Below are 13,427 nucleotides of genomic sequence, written 5' to 3'. Positions count from 1 at the left end.
AATTCAGATACCTCTAGTTATACTCTAAAAGGAAACTTGGAAAGCTTTTGCTGTACCTCTCTGACTTGATAGCACTTGTTTATAGCAACCCAGAATTATCTTATTTCCTCTGGGGTCAATTTTGTCTGTTTATCTTGGGCTTTCATTTCTGTACTGATGATTTTCTTTTCAAATTTGAAAGCTTAATTGGTGACTAGATTGATTTTCTCAAATAGGTTGTGTGGGATAACAGCCTTGTTTTATGTTTGTTTCTTCTGGAAGAGGTGAACAGGGAAGGATAACTGGGCTCAGTCAATTTCTTTGAGGTTGTTGATTGGCAGGCATTTCTTTAGGATGAATGTTCTGGAAATAGCCCAATAATCAGGGCACACCTGTATACAGAATGGAAAGGGCTTTACTCTGTCAGATCCATCTCTCACCCTGGCAGACTTACTTTCCCCAGGTGGTTCAATTAATTTGTTTTGTTTTTTTGGCCATGGCACATGGCTTGTGGGATCTTAGTTCCCTGACCCTCGGCAGTGAAAGCACAGAGTCCTAACTGTTGGACCACCAGGGAATTCCTGTTCAAGTAATTTTTAAAAAGAAATGTTCTCTGGTTGCAAATTTGTTTTCCTGTAAGCTGCCTTTCTATTCTGTGGCAGAAAGTAGAATAAGATATAGGACAGCTCAGTTATTTAGACACAGACTTCCATTTAAACTCCCATTTTCAATCCCTCTTCTTCAGTCCTGCCCTCATGCCTGCTCAGTGTGGGCCTGGTGCTCCTCTTTGACTATATCCTCTCTTGAACTTGGGTTTCCCTTGTGGCTCAGCTGGTAAAGAATCTGCCTGCAATGTGGGAGACCTGGGTTCAATCCCTGGGTTGGGAAGATCCCCTGGAGAAGGGAAAAGCTGCCCACTCCAGTATTCTGGCCTGGAGAATTCCATGGACTGCATAGTCCATGGGGTCCCAAAGTTTGGACACAACTGAGCGACTTTCACTCACTTACTCTCTTGAACTTACTCTGGACTATGGCTTCCTCATCTCTTTCATCTGTCTACACATTTCCATTTGCTTTCCAGTTTTTGGAAGTCTGTGTATCTCTCCACTATTATATAGTAACTTGTTGCTATGTAATAAACTACCCAAAATTTATTGTCCTAAAACCAATAAAATCCAGATGTGGACTGGGGGCTGGTGCTAAGACTATAGGTCTGTCCCAGGTCTTAGGAGTGTGTCTTAAAGGGTGGGACCATGTGCTCCAGTTCAGAGGTTAATTGCCAGAGTTCTCAGTTTCCTAGGGGTTAAATCAGGTAGGGGGGCATGTGTCTTTTTGTTAGTCTATGTTAGAGCCTTTTATATATTCTGGGGGTTCCACAGTCAGGGTTTAATAGAGGCTCAAGCATTTTAGCAGTCTCCTTCTTAAAATCCAAGGCTTATGGGGTGGTTTTCTGGAGGTCATGGGCCTTAGGGTTAGTCCTGTGAGAACTAAGTCCTGAGCACTAATCTAAAGGGCCCATCATTTTGGTGTTTAATTCTAAAGTCGCATATATTAGACTGAGCGTGCCTACCAAAGGCAGCAGACACCATTTTTCAAAATAGAAAGAGGGTCCTGCTTGAAGAAACTGTCAAGGAGAGGCTCTCACAATACAAGAATGTTGGTCTGGGCTTCCAGGCACCCAGATAGCCATTGAGGGCACCTACATTGACAAGAAATGTCCCTTTACTGGTAATGTCTCCATCTGAGGGCAGATCCTGTCTGGTGTGGTGACAAAGATGAAGATGCAGAGGACCATTTTCATCCCCTGAGACACCTCTATTATATCCAAAAATACATAAAAACACGTCCATTCACCTGTTGCCCTCCTTCAGGGGCATCCAGATTGGTGACATTGTCACAATGGGTAAGGCTGCCCCCTGAGCAAGATTTTGTGAGTTCAGCATGCTCAAGGTCACCAAGGTTGCCAGTGCTAAGAAGTGATTCCAAAAATCTTGAGATTGGACACCTGCCCACTCCCCCAGTTATTTCCCCTTCAATAGTAACAACGATAGCAAACATTTATTATCTCGTTGTTCTGAGGATCAAGAATGTGGAAATGGTTTATCTGGGCGGTTTTGACTTGAGGTCTTTTGTACGCTGTAGTCAAGTATGTTGGCTGGAGCTGTAGTCATCTGAAGATTGACTGGAGCTGGAGACTCTGTCCCAAGATCACTTACGTAAATGGCATGTTGGTGCTACCTTTTGGTCAGAAACCTTTGTTTTTATGGTTTTATGGACTTTTCAATAGGACTGCTTGAGCCTTTTCATAACATGGCACCTGGCTTCCACAAGAGAGAGTGAGACAGAAGCAGTGATTGTTTTGATCTAGCCTCAGAAATCACACGCCATTATTTCTATCTGTTATTGGTTACCCAGGTTAGCCCGCTTCAACATGAGATGAAGTATGAAGTACCAGGAAGAGAGAATGATCATGAGTGGCATTTTATCTTTTATTTTATAATTAAAAAATGTTTATTTATCTGGCTGCATGGATCTTAGTTGCAGCATACAGGATCTTTCATTGCAGTCACATGTACATGGTACTCAGACTTGGTTGCCCCACGGCATGGGGATCTTAGCTCCGCAACCAGGGATTGAACCCATGTCCCCTGCATTGGAAGGCAAATTCTTAACCACTGGACCACCAAGGAAGTCTCATGAGTGCCATTTTAGAAGGCAGTTATTGTAGGTTTCTTTCTTTTTTTTTTTTATTAGTGAAATAGGGGATATAGTCATCCTGCTTTCTTTAACTCTAAGTCCTATTTATAATTTTAGGTGGTTATTTTGAAAGGAAAGTGTAAATGTTAAAAATAGTCTATATTACAATTGAACTTAGCCTATTTTATGACCCAACTTATAATAGTTTTGGGACTTTGGACATTTCTTTCATGGTTGTTCAGAGGCTTTTAAAAATATTAGGGCTTTTAAAAATATTACTTCATATTCAGCAAAGTCATTGCTTGCCAAAGAAGATAAGGCCCAGTCTCTCTTGCATCTCTTGGAAGGCATGGGGGAAGTAATTTGAGATGTTAAATAATTTAGAAATAAAGGGCATTTCAAGTTTCAGCTAGCAAAGAAAAGAATCCTTTTTCATGGTGAATTACATGGTTCCATATGTGGGGATTAAACTGTGTTACTGACTTCCACTTCTGAAGTAACATCTCAGCTCTAGTAAAATGTTAACCTTTTTCTGCAAACTTCTAAAGTTTTTAGGAATTTTTTCCAAAAAAATCTTACTATAAGATATATTCTAAAATGAGAATTTAAGCCATCATTTAGTGATCTGCTTTAAAAAAAATTCAATCCTAATTTAATTTAGCATTTAAATCAGTAAATTCTGAGTTGTCATTGTCTCTTAGGAAGAGTTGATGATAATGTTAGCTAGTGTCAGATCTTCAATGTGATATATTTTCACAGCTGCGAGCTTATTTTAAGAGACTTATTTACACAGTCACCTCAGCCAAACCAACAAATAAGCAAGATAGACTAATAAATCAAGACTTGACTCTGGAATCTCTCATTGTTGGTTTTTTTCACTTCTTATTAGTATAAAGTATTTTATGTAGCGAGTTTAATTGGAGCCCTAGTTTCCTCTTTGGGATTTTTTTTCTACTGGTAGGTGTACATATATCCTATTTGTTTTGACAGTGGTACAAAACTTTATTTACTATCTAAAGAATTTCCACTCTAATTTTTTAAACTGTTATCTTTCTTTTTAGCCTCAAAAACACTTTTCCTTTAGCATAATATATTTTCTGTAAAATATAAAGGGAAATGTTACTTAAAGCTGACAGTATATAATGTCAGATATTGTCATTTCTGTCTACTTTTTTTTTTGCCTCTGGACTAATAGACATATATATATATATACACACACATTTATATATACTATCTTAAATAATGCTGACACTTAAATTTCTCCTTTGGATTTTTGGATAAGGCTGATAGTAGAGTACGTATCGTTTGATATTTAAAAGTACATATAAGCTGTGGAATAAATGCCTGGTTTTAAGTTCTGCCATTTAGTAGTGGGCCTTGGGGCAAGTTCCTGCTAATCTAAATCTGTTTCTTTACCTCTGAAATGTAGATAGTAATTTATTGTTGTTCAGTTGCTCAGTCGGTCCAGCTCTTTGTGACCCCATGGACTGCAGCATGCCAGGCTTCCGTCCCTCACCATCTCCCGAAGTTTGCTCAACTCAAGTCCACTGAGTCAGTGATGCCATCCAACCATCTCATCCTCTGTCGTCCCCTTCTCCTCCTGCCCTCAATCTTTCCCAGCATCAGGGTCTTTTCCAGTGAGTCACCTCTTCGCATCAGGTGGCCAAAGTATTGGAGCTTCAGTTTCAGCATCAGTCCTTCCAGTGAATATTCAGGGTTGATTTCCTTTAGGGTTGGCTGGTTTGATCTCCTTGCTGTCCAGGGATTCTCAAAAGAGTCTTCCTCCTTTATCAGTGGTTGTAAAGAGGTGAGATAATTGAGTATTTAGCACAGCATTAAGCACAGCATTTAGCACAGCACTGGGTGGAAATGAAGTGCCAGAACTACAGCATGGAGAAACACTTCTGGAATAGTAGGGTAAAAGCTTCCAAAGATCTCCTCCACAAAAGCAATGAAAACTCTGGCAAAAATTCTCAGAAATTTTCAGACCTCTGAAAATTAAACACTTGTAAAAATTCAGAGAGCATTTATTTAAGGACAATGGCTGAATCTCTATGGGAAGAGTGAACTTTGTAAATCTTTTTTTTAACTGTTAAAAATTTTTGGCTCCGCTCAGTCTTTGTTGCTGCCTGAGGCTTTCTCTAGTTGTGGTGAGTGGGAGGTTGCGGTGCATGGGCCTCTCATTATGGTGGCTTCACTCGTTGCAGATCACGGGCTCTAGGGTGTGCAGGCTTCAGTAGTGGCCCATGGGCTCAGTAGTTGCAGCTCAGCGGCTCTAGAGCTCAGGCACAGTAGTTGTGAGTCAGCTGCCTTTTAGCATGTGGAATCCTCTTGGACCAGCGGTCAAACCCACGTCCCTTGCGTTGGCAGGTGGACTCTCAACCACTGAGATCACCAGGGAACTCCACACTGTAAATTTTTAACTTGTTTGTTTGTTTTCCATCCCTCTCTCCAGAGGAGTCTTGAAAACCAACAGGTTCACCACTGTGGTGACTGTGAAAACCAGGTGCTCAGCAGCCACTGGAAGAAACTTAATGGCTTTGGAGCCTCCCAAAAGTCCCATCACTAGAGAATTGTCACCATTTGGCCTGTATGGCAGCTCCTGGCAAAGCTCTGTTCTAAGGACTTGTCTTTATTTGACCAGACTTAGAGCTTGCTCTGTACAAAGTTTCTATCACTAGAGTCTTTGTTGAAAAATATCAGCGGGAATTAACACTGCAGCTGCTTGAAGTGGTAATACCATCAGAGCTAGTAAGAGGGTGAACAAAAAACTTACAGGAAAAATTGGGCAATAAGATGTTTATAGGGAGCTTTGAAAAGCTCCAGCATATTCCTGAGAATCTAGAAGGCCACAAGCATGTGCAGGGCTGTGCACGTGTCTGTGCATGTGTTAGAAATCCCTAACCTCTTACCTCTGGCCAACCTTCATGTTCTGCACAAAACAAAACTTAAGGTGGACAAAAGAAAAAAAAAAAGGCAATTAATTGGCATTTATCAGAAGTAGAAACTTTTGTGCTTTAAAGGACACCAACAGGGAAGTGAGAAGGTAGTAGAATGGGAGAAAATATTTGTAAACCATGTAGCTGATAAAGGTCTTATATCCAGAATATATAAAGAACAGTTGTAACCCAACAATAAGTGAACAAATAACCTAACTTAAAAATGGGCCAGGATTTCAATAGATATTTTTCCAAAGAAGATACACAAGGGCCAATAAGGATATGAAAGATGTTGCACATCATTAGTCATTAGAGAAATTTAAACCACTTCACACCCACTAGGGTGGCTATAATAAAAAAAAGATGGACAACAACAATGGTTGACAGAGGTGTGGAAAAATTTAAATCATTATACATTGCTAGTGGGAATGGAAAATGGTGCAGCCACTTTGCAAAACAGTTTCCTCAAAAAGTGAAACACAGAGTTACCATCTGACACTTCCATTTTTTAGTTATATACTCAAGGGAATTGAAAACATAAAAAAATTGTCAAGTTCAGTCGCTCAGTCATGTCCTGCTTTTTGCGACCCCATGGACTGCAGCACGCCAGGCTTCCCTGTCCATCACCAACTCCTGGAGCCTACTCAAACTCATGTCCATTGCATCATCTCATCCTCTGTCATTCCGTTCTCCTGCCTTCAATCTTTCCCAGCATCAGGGTCTTTTCCAATGAGTCGGTTCTTCGCATCAGGTAGCCAAAGTATTGGAGTTTCAGCTTCAGGATCAGTCCTTCCAATGAATATTCAGGACTGAAAACAACTGGTACATAAATGTTTAAAGCAGTCTTATTCATGACTGTCAAAAAGTGAAAAAAACCTACAAGTCTATCAGGTGTGGAAAGGATAAACAAAATGTGATATACTCACATAATTTAGTCATAAAAAAGGATGGAGTACTGTTATATGCTTCCTTATAGGTGAACCTTGGAAACATGATGCTACATGAAAGAAACGAAATGCAAAATGCTGTGTGTACTTGAATCTGTCTGTATCGTTTCCAGAGCAGGAAACTCCACAGACACTGAAAAATTACTGGTTTCCAAAGCCTGGAGAGAAGGAGGATGGGGAGTGACTGCTAACAGGCAAAGGGTTTCTTGTTGGCATAGTATAAGAATATTCTGAAATTGCAAAGTGGTGCTGATTGCGTAACCCAGTGAATGTACTAAAAACCACTGAATTATATAATTAAATGGGTGAATTTTCTAGTATGTGAATTATATCTCAATGAAGTGTAGTTTATTTTTAAAAACCAAAAACCCCTACAGCATTCTATTTAAGTGGATCACCTGGTATTGGAAAATAAAATTGCTCTGGAGTTTTCCTGCTTTGCTGGCAACTCTGTAGTGTTTACAGTTATTTTTTAATGAACTGTCAGAAGGCTGGAGTTCCATTTGTAGAGTTGTTATGCTAGCCAGAAGTACATGCCTATTTTTCAGTTATACAAATGTTAATCAAAGCTACATATAAGAAAAAAATTCCCTAGAATTCACCAAGTTGAGATTATTACAGTGTTTTTGTAGAAAGTTTTACTTCATATACAATCATGAGTTATACTTCAAAGCATTCTTTGGATGATAAAAATTCTCTTTTTTTCCCCAGTGCTTTATCATCCATTATTATTGTTGATGAGCTGTGAAATACTGCTTTTTTGTACACTCTGTGAATTTAAGTAGTTGGATTCAAAATGAACTAAGCTTGTTATAAAGTTTTACTCCTTAAAACTGAATTTTGAAATAAAACGAATTTAGATCTTACTAGCTGTAAAATCTTATTGAATTATTTTCGCATTTTAATCAGATTGAATATATTAGTAAGATCCTGTTTTCTGTTTTTTATATTTTTTCATCCTGTATCAGTGCAGTCTGTTTTAACACACTGTATTCTTAGCTTGCAGAACACAAAGAAGTACGGCATACCTACAGTCTGGAGTCTCTTTGCCGCTGCCCTTTTTACGAAGAGGCCATGCGTTTAGTTGAAGAAGGAAAAATTTACTCGAGAGTGCTTAGGTATCATGCTTATGTTTATGAAAAATATTAAGATGCTGTTGATATGTTTGTCTGATATTTGTTTAAAATATTTATGAGAATAGGGGGAAAATGTTTTTAGGCTCAAAACAATTTTTTTATGTATTTTGTCAGTATTGAAAAGACATGTGTTTTTTATTAAGGTCCTGAGGTTAAGCCTTATTCCAAACTTGTAGTAGGCTTGATCTTAAATGCACTTTAACAGTTGTCTCCCCTGTTTATTACTTAGAACTGAAATGTTGGAGTGCCTAGGAGACAGTGATTTTCTTGCCAAACTTCACTGTATTCGACAGGCTTTTCAGGTATTTTTTTTTTTTAATATTAAGTGACTTCATCCAGCTTCTCATCCCCACCCTCATGCTATAGAGTCCAGCTGAATATAAACAGGACAGCTCTGTGCTCTTTGTTATCCTTATTCGTAATGGCAAATAAAAAGTACTAAGTTTATTTTTCCTCCCTGCTGTCTCCCTTCATTTGTCTTCATTTGTCATCCTCTCCTATAACTTCCTGGGTCTACCACATTTTGTCAGAATACAATATTTTGATGCTAGAGATGTGTGTGTACAAATAACTGCTTAAAATATAAGTCCTTTTTCTTATTATCAATTAGTATGTGTTCTAGAATGTTTTTCACTTGAATCAGTTGTAAAATCACCAATTTCCTAAGGTAAAATAAGGTCATTTAACAACAAAATTATATTTATATTTCTGTTTTGGAGTTGTGTAATTATTTCGAATTTTTCTAATATTAAATTGAACAGATTTAAATTCAGATTTACCTCCCTGTAATCTTTTTAAATTTTCTGTTCAAGAGCCCTTTTTATTTTAGTTACTTAGGACTTTTTTTTTCCTGTGGTCTACCTACTGAAATAGTACCGTATACCATGTATTAACTGTATTAGGGTTATTTGTACATACATGTGGTATAAAGTCAGATATCCATTCAAATTAATTATAGGTTTCCTTTATTCTTTGGGGATGGATATTTTTCAGGTAATTCTTTCAGAAACAGCCAACAGGATATTCCTTGCTGAGAGTGGAAGGAAAATTTTATCAGCGTTAATTATAAAAGCACGAAAGGTAAACTTGTTTTGTTGGCAAGTTTTTTTTTATTGTTGTTATTTCAATTGAACTGATGATTAAAATACGTTAAATTTTTAATGAAGAAAATGTTTTTGTAGATAGCTGTAAAAATTCACATACTAAAAATAAATAACTCCAAAAGTATTTCTACTTGGGTTGATTTATTTTCTGTGTATAAAGTTCATATGGTTTTGAGCAAATTGATGAATATATTCACAGTTTCCCATAAAAAATCTATTAATGTAATGGTAAGAATTATCATTAGATCTGCTATACAGCCACCACTATTATTATTTCTGATATGTCTTTTCTTACGCCTCCCTCAATCCTGTTCAGTAAGAAGGTCCTAGGAAATAGTGTAGATCTCAGAAATCTGGAAATACAAACTGAACTACCTCTCACTCTTACTCATCTTCATGAGTCTGAGTGAGGCAGAAGCAATGGCAAGAATTTTATTAATACTATAAGGAATCATTTTTCATTTATGCAGGATGTGTCTAGATGTTGAGAAAAAGAAGCCTCAAACAGATTTTTCCTGAGCCATTTGAACACCTGGTTTTCAAACACAATCCCTTTGAACCTCAGTTCCCTCATTTGTATAATAGGATTATATTAATGGTACCCTATTTCAGAGTTCTTATGATGATTAAATAAATGATAAATAGGAAAACATATTTTAAAAGTGCAACATAAATTTGCAGTTTAGTCGCTAAGTCGTGTCTGACTCTACAGGATACTGTAGCCCGCCAGACTCCTCTGTCCATGGGATTTCCCAGGCAAGAATACTGGAGTGGATTGCCATTCTGTCTCCTGGGGATCTTCTGACCCATGGATTGAACCCACATTTCTTGCATTGGCAGGCAGATTCTTTACCACTGAGCCACCAGGGAAGCCCAGTATAAATTTAGGATCATATTAACTACTTATAATTTCCAATGTAAATCTTTTTTAAAAAAAAACAGACAAAATAAACAGAATATTTAATAATTACATGAAAAAGTTCCATAGTATAGTCAAATAAATTCAAATTAAAATAGCACAATAGGACTTCCCTGACAGTCCAGTGGTAAAGACTCTGAGATTCCAATGCAGGGGGCATGGGTTCCATATCTGGTCAGGGAACTTAAGATCCCACATGCTACATGGCCAAAAGATTTAAAAAATAATAATAAACAAAACACAGTAGACTGTTCTGCCTATCAAATTGCTACCACTAGAAAGACAGTGAAATGTGTTGGTTGCTCAGTCGTGTGTGAATCTTTGTGACCCCACGGACTGGAGCCTGCCGGGCTCCTCTGTCCATGGAATTCTCCAGGCAAGAATACTGGAGTGGGTTGCCATACCCTTCTCCAGAGGATCTTCCTGACCCAGGGATCGAACCCAGGTCTCCCTCATTGCAGGCAGAAAGACAGTAAACCCAGTATAAATCTTATGTTGCTTTCTTGGCCTTCCCAAGGCTGATAAACCCACTGATTTGCATTAGAGTCTGCTTTGAACTAAAGTTCCTCCAAAAGGAATAGAACTCTATCAAAAGCATCACATAGTATCTTCTGTAACCAAGTTATCATCTTGAGGACTAACCTAAATAAGCACATATATTTGAGTAGTAAGCATTTGCTTATGACATTTTACTTACATTCTTAGTCTTGATTACTGCAAAATGTTGGACTAACAAAATAAACCAAATGAATATGGCATACCTTGAAAATGTGTTTTAATTGTTACCTAATATGGCAAACCGCTTCAGTATTCTTGCCTTGAGAACCCCATGAACAGTATGAAAAGGCAAAAAGATAGGACACTGAAAGATGAACTCCCCAGGTCAGTAAGTGCCCAATATGCTACTGGAGATCAGTGGAGAAATAACTCCAGAAAGAATGATGGGATGGAGCTAAAGCAAAACAATACCCAGCTGTGGATGTGACTGGTGATAGAAGCAAAGTCTGATGCTGTAAAGAGCAATATTGCATAGGAACCTGGAATGTTAGGTCCATGAATCAAGGCAAATTGGAAGTAGTCAAACAGGAGATGGCAAGAGTGAACGTCGACATTCTAGGAATCAGCGAACTAAGATGGACTGGAATGGGTGAATTTAACTCAGATGACCATTATAACTACTACTGTGGGCAGGAATCCCTTAGAAGAAATGGAGTAGCCATCGTAGTCAACAAAAGAGTCCGAAATGCAGTACTTAGATGCAATCTCAAAAACAACAGAATGATCTCTGTTTGTTTCCAAGGCAAACCATTCAATATCACGGTAATCCAAGTCTATACCCTCATCAGTAATGCTGAAGAAGCTGAACTTAAACGGTTCTATGAAGACCTATAAGACCTTTTAGAACTAACACCCAAAAAAGATGTCCTTTTCATTATAGGGGACTGCAATGCAAAAGTAGGAAGTCAAGAAACACCTGGCGTAGCAAGCAAATTTGGCCTTGGAGTACAGAATGAAGCAGGGCAAAGGCGAATAGAGTTTTGCCAAGAGAACGCACTGGTCATAGCAAACACCCTCTTCCAACAACACAAGAGAAGACTCTACACATGGACATCACCAGATGGTCAACACCGAAATCAGATTGATGATATTCTTTGCAGCCAAAGATGGAGAATCTCTATACAGTCAGCAAAAACAAGACCGGGAGCAGACTGTGGCTCAGATCATGAAATCCTTATTGCCAAATTCAGACTTAAATTGAAGAAAGTAGGGAAAACCACTAGACCATTCAGGTATGACCTAAATCAAATCCCTTATGATTATACAGTGGAAGTGACAAATAGATTTCAGGGACTAGATCTGATAGACAGAGTGCCTGATGAACTATGGACAGAGGTTCGTGACATTGTACAGGAGACAGGGATCAAGACCATCCCCATGGAAAAGAAATCCAAAAAAGCAAAATGGCTGTCTGAGGAGGCCTTACAAATAGCTGGGAAGAGAAGAGAAGCAAAAATCAAGGGAGAAAAGGAAAGATATTCCCATCTGAATGCAGAGTTCCACAGAATAGCAAGGAGAGATAAGAAAGCCTTCCTCAGCAATCAATGCAAAGAAATAGAGGAAAACAACAGAATGGGAAAGACTAGAGATCTCTTCAAGAAAATTAGAGATACCAAGGGAACATTTCATGCAAAGATCAGCTTCATAAAGGACAGAAATGGCATGGACCTAACAGAAGCAGAAGATATTAAGAAGAGGTGGCAAGAATACACAGAAGAACTGTACAAAAAAGATCTTCACAACCCAGATAATCACGATGGTGTGATCACTCACCTAGAGCCAGACATCCTGGAATGTGTAGTCAAGTGGGCCTTAGAAAGCATCACTACGAACAAAACTAGTGGAGGTGATGAAATTCCAGTTGAGCTATTTCAAATCCTCAAAGATAATGCTGCGAAAGTGCTGCACTCGATATGCCAGCAAATCTGGAAAACTCAGCAGTGTCCACAGGACTGGAAAAGGTCAGTTTTCATTCCAATCCCAAAGAAAGGCAATGCCAAAGAATGCTCAAACTACTGCACAATGCACTCATCTCACACACTAGTAAAGTAATGCTCAAAATTCTCCAAGCCAGGCTTCAGCAATACGTGAACCGTGAACTTCCAGATGTTCAAGCTGGTTTTAGAAAAGGCAGAGGAACCAGAGATGAACATTGCCAACATCCGCTGGATCATCGAAAAAGCAAGAGAGTTCCAGAAAAACATCTATTTCTGCTTTATTGACTATGCCAAAGCCTTTGACTGTGTGGATCACAATAAACTGTGGAAAATTCTGAAAGAGATGGGAACACCAGACCATCTGACCTGTCTCTTGAGAAACCTGTATGCAGGTCAGGAAGCAACAGTTAGAACTGGACATGGAACAACAGACTGGTTCCAAATAGGAAAAGGAGTATGTCAAGGCTGTATATTGTCACCCTGCTTATTTAATTTATATGCAGAGTACATCATGAGAAATGCTGGGCTGGAAGAAACACAAGCTGGAATCAAGATTGCTGGGAGAATTATCAATAACCTCAGATATGCAGATGACACCACCCTTATGGCAGAAAGTGAAGAAAAACTAAAGAGCCTCTTGATGAAAGTGAAAGAGGAGAGTGAAAAAGTTGACTTAAAGCTCAACGTTCAGAAATCTAAGATCATGGCAACTGGTCCCATCACTTCATGGGAAGTAGATGGGGAAACAGTGGAAGCAGTGTCAGACTTTATTTTTCTGGGCTCCAAAGTCACTGCAGTTGGTGATTGCAGCCATGAAATTAAAAGACACTTACTCCTTGGAAAGAAAGTTATGACCAACCTAGATAGCATATTTAAAAGCAGAGACATTACTTTGCCAACAAAGGTCCGTCTAGTCAAGGCTATGGTTTTCCCAGTGGTCATGTATGGATGTGAGAGTTGGACGGTGAAGAAAGCTGAGCGCCGAAGAATTGATGCTTTTGAATTGTGGTGTTGGAGAAGAGTCTTGAGAGTCCCTTGGACTGCAAAGAGATCCAACCAGTCCATCCTAAAGGAGATCAGTCCTGGGTGTTCATTGGAAGGACTGATGTTGAAGCTGAAACTCCAATACTTTGGCCACCTCATGCGAAGAGTTGACTCATTGGAAAAGACCCTAATGCTGGGAAGGATTGGGGGCAGGAGGAGAATGGGATG

The 13,427-nt window shown here is 38.8% G+C and overlaps 1 protein-coding gene and 1 pseudogene across 2 annotated transcripts in view; both read left to right on the top strand.

Moving 5' to 3' along the window:
* MIGA1 (mitoguardin 1) overlaps positions 1–13,427 on the top strand; it is a 77,952-nt gene that overhangs the window by 53,206 nt on the left and 11,319 nt on the right. For both annotated transcript variants that reach the window (XM_081491826.1, XM_081491827.1), the window contains 3 exons: positions 7,562–7,680; positions 7,928–8,000; positions 8,692–8,778. In XM_081491826.1, the coding sequence (XP_081347952.1) occupies positions 7,562–7,680; positions 7,928–8,000; positions 8,692–8,778 (279 nt within the window). The remainder of the gene's footprint in view (positions 1–7,561; positions 7,681–7,927; positions 8,001–8,691; positions 8,779–13,427) is intronic.
* On the top strand, positions 1,439–1,974 carry LOC145507847 (small ribosomal subunit protein uS17 pseudogene; annotated as a pseudogene).

This window comes from Giraffa tippelskirchi, chromosome 5 (assembly GCF_054371585.1).
Source record: "Giraffa tippelskirchi isolate mGirTip1 chromosome 5, T2T-mGirTip1v1.2.pri, whole genome shotgun sequence".
In the NCBI taxonomy this organism is placed as follows: Eukaryota; Metazoa; Chordata; class Mammalia; order Artiodactyla; family Giraffidae; genus Giraffa; species Giraffa tippelskirchi.
This window is presented reverse-complemented; position numbering and strand designations above follow the sequence as displayed.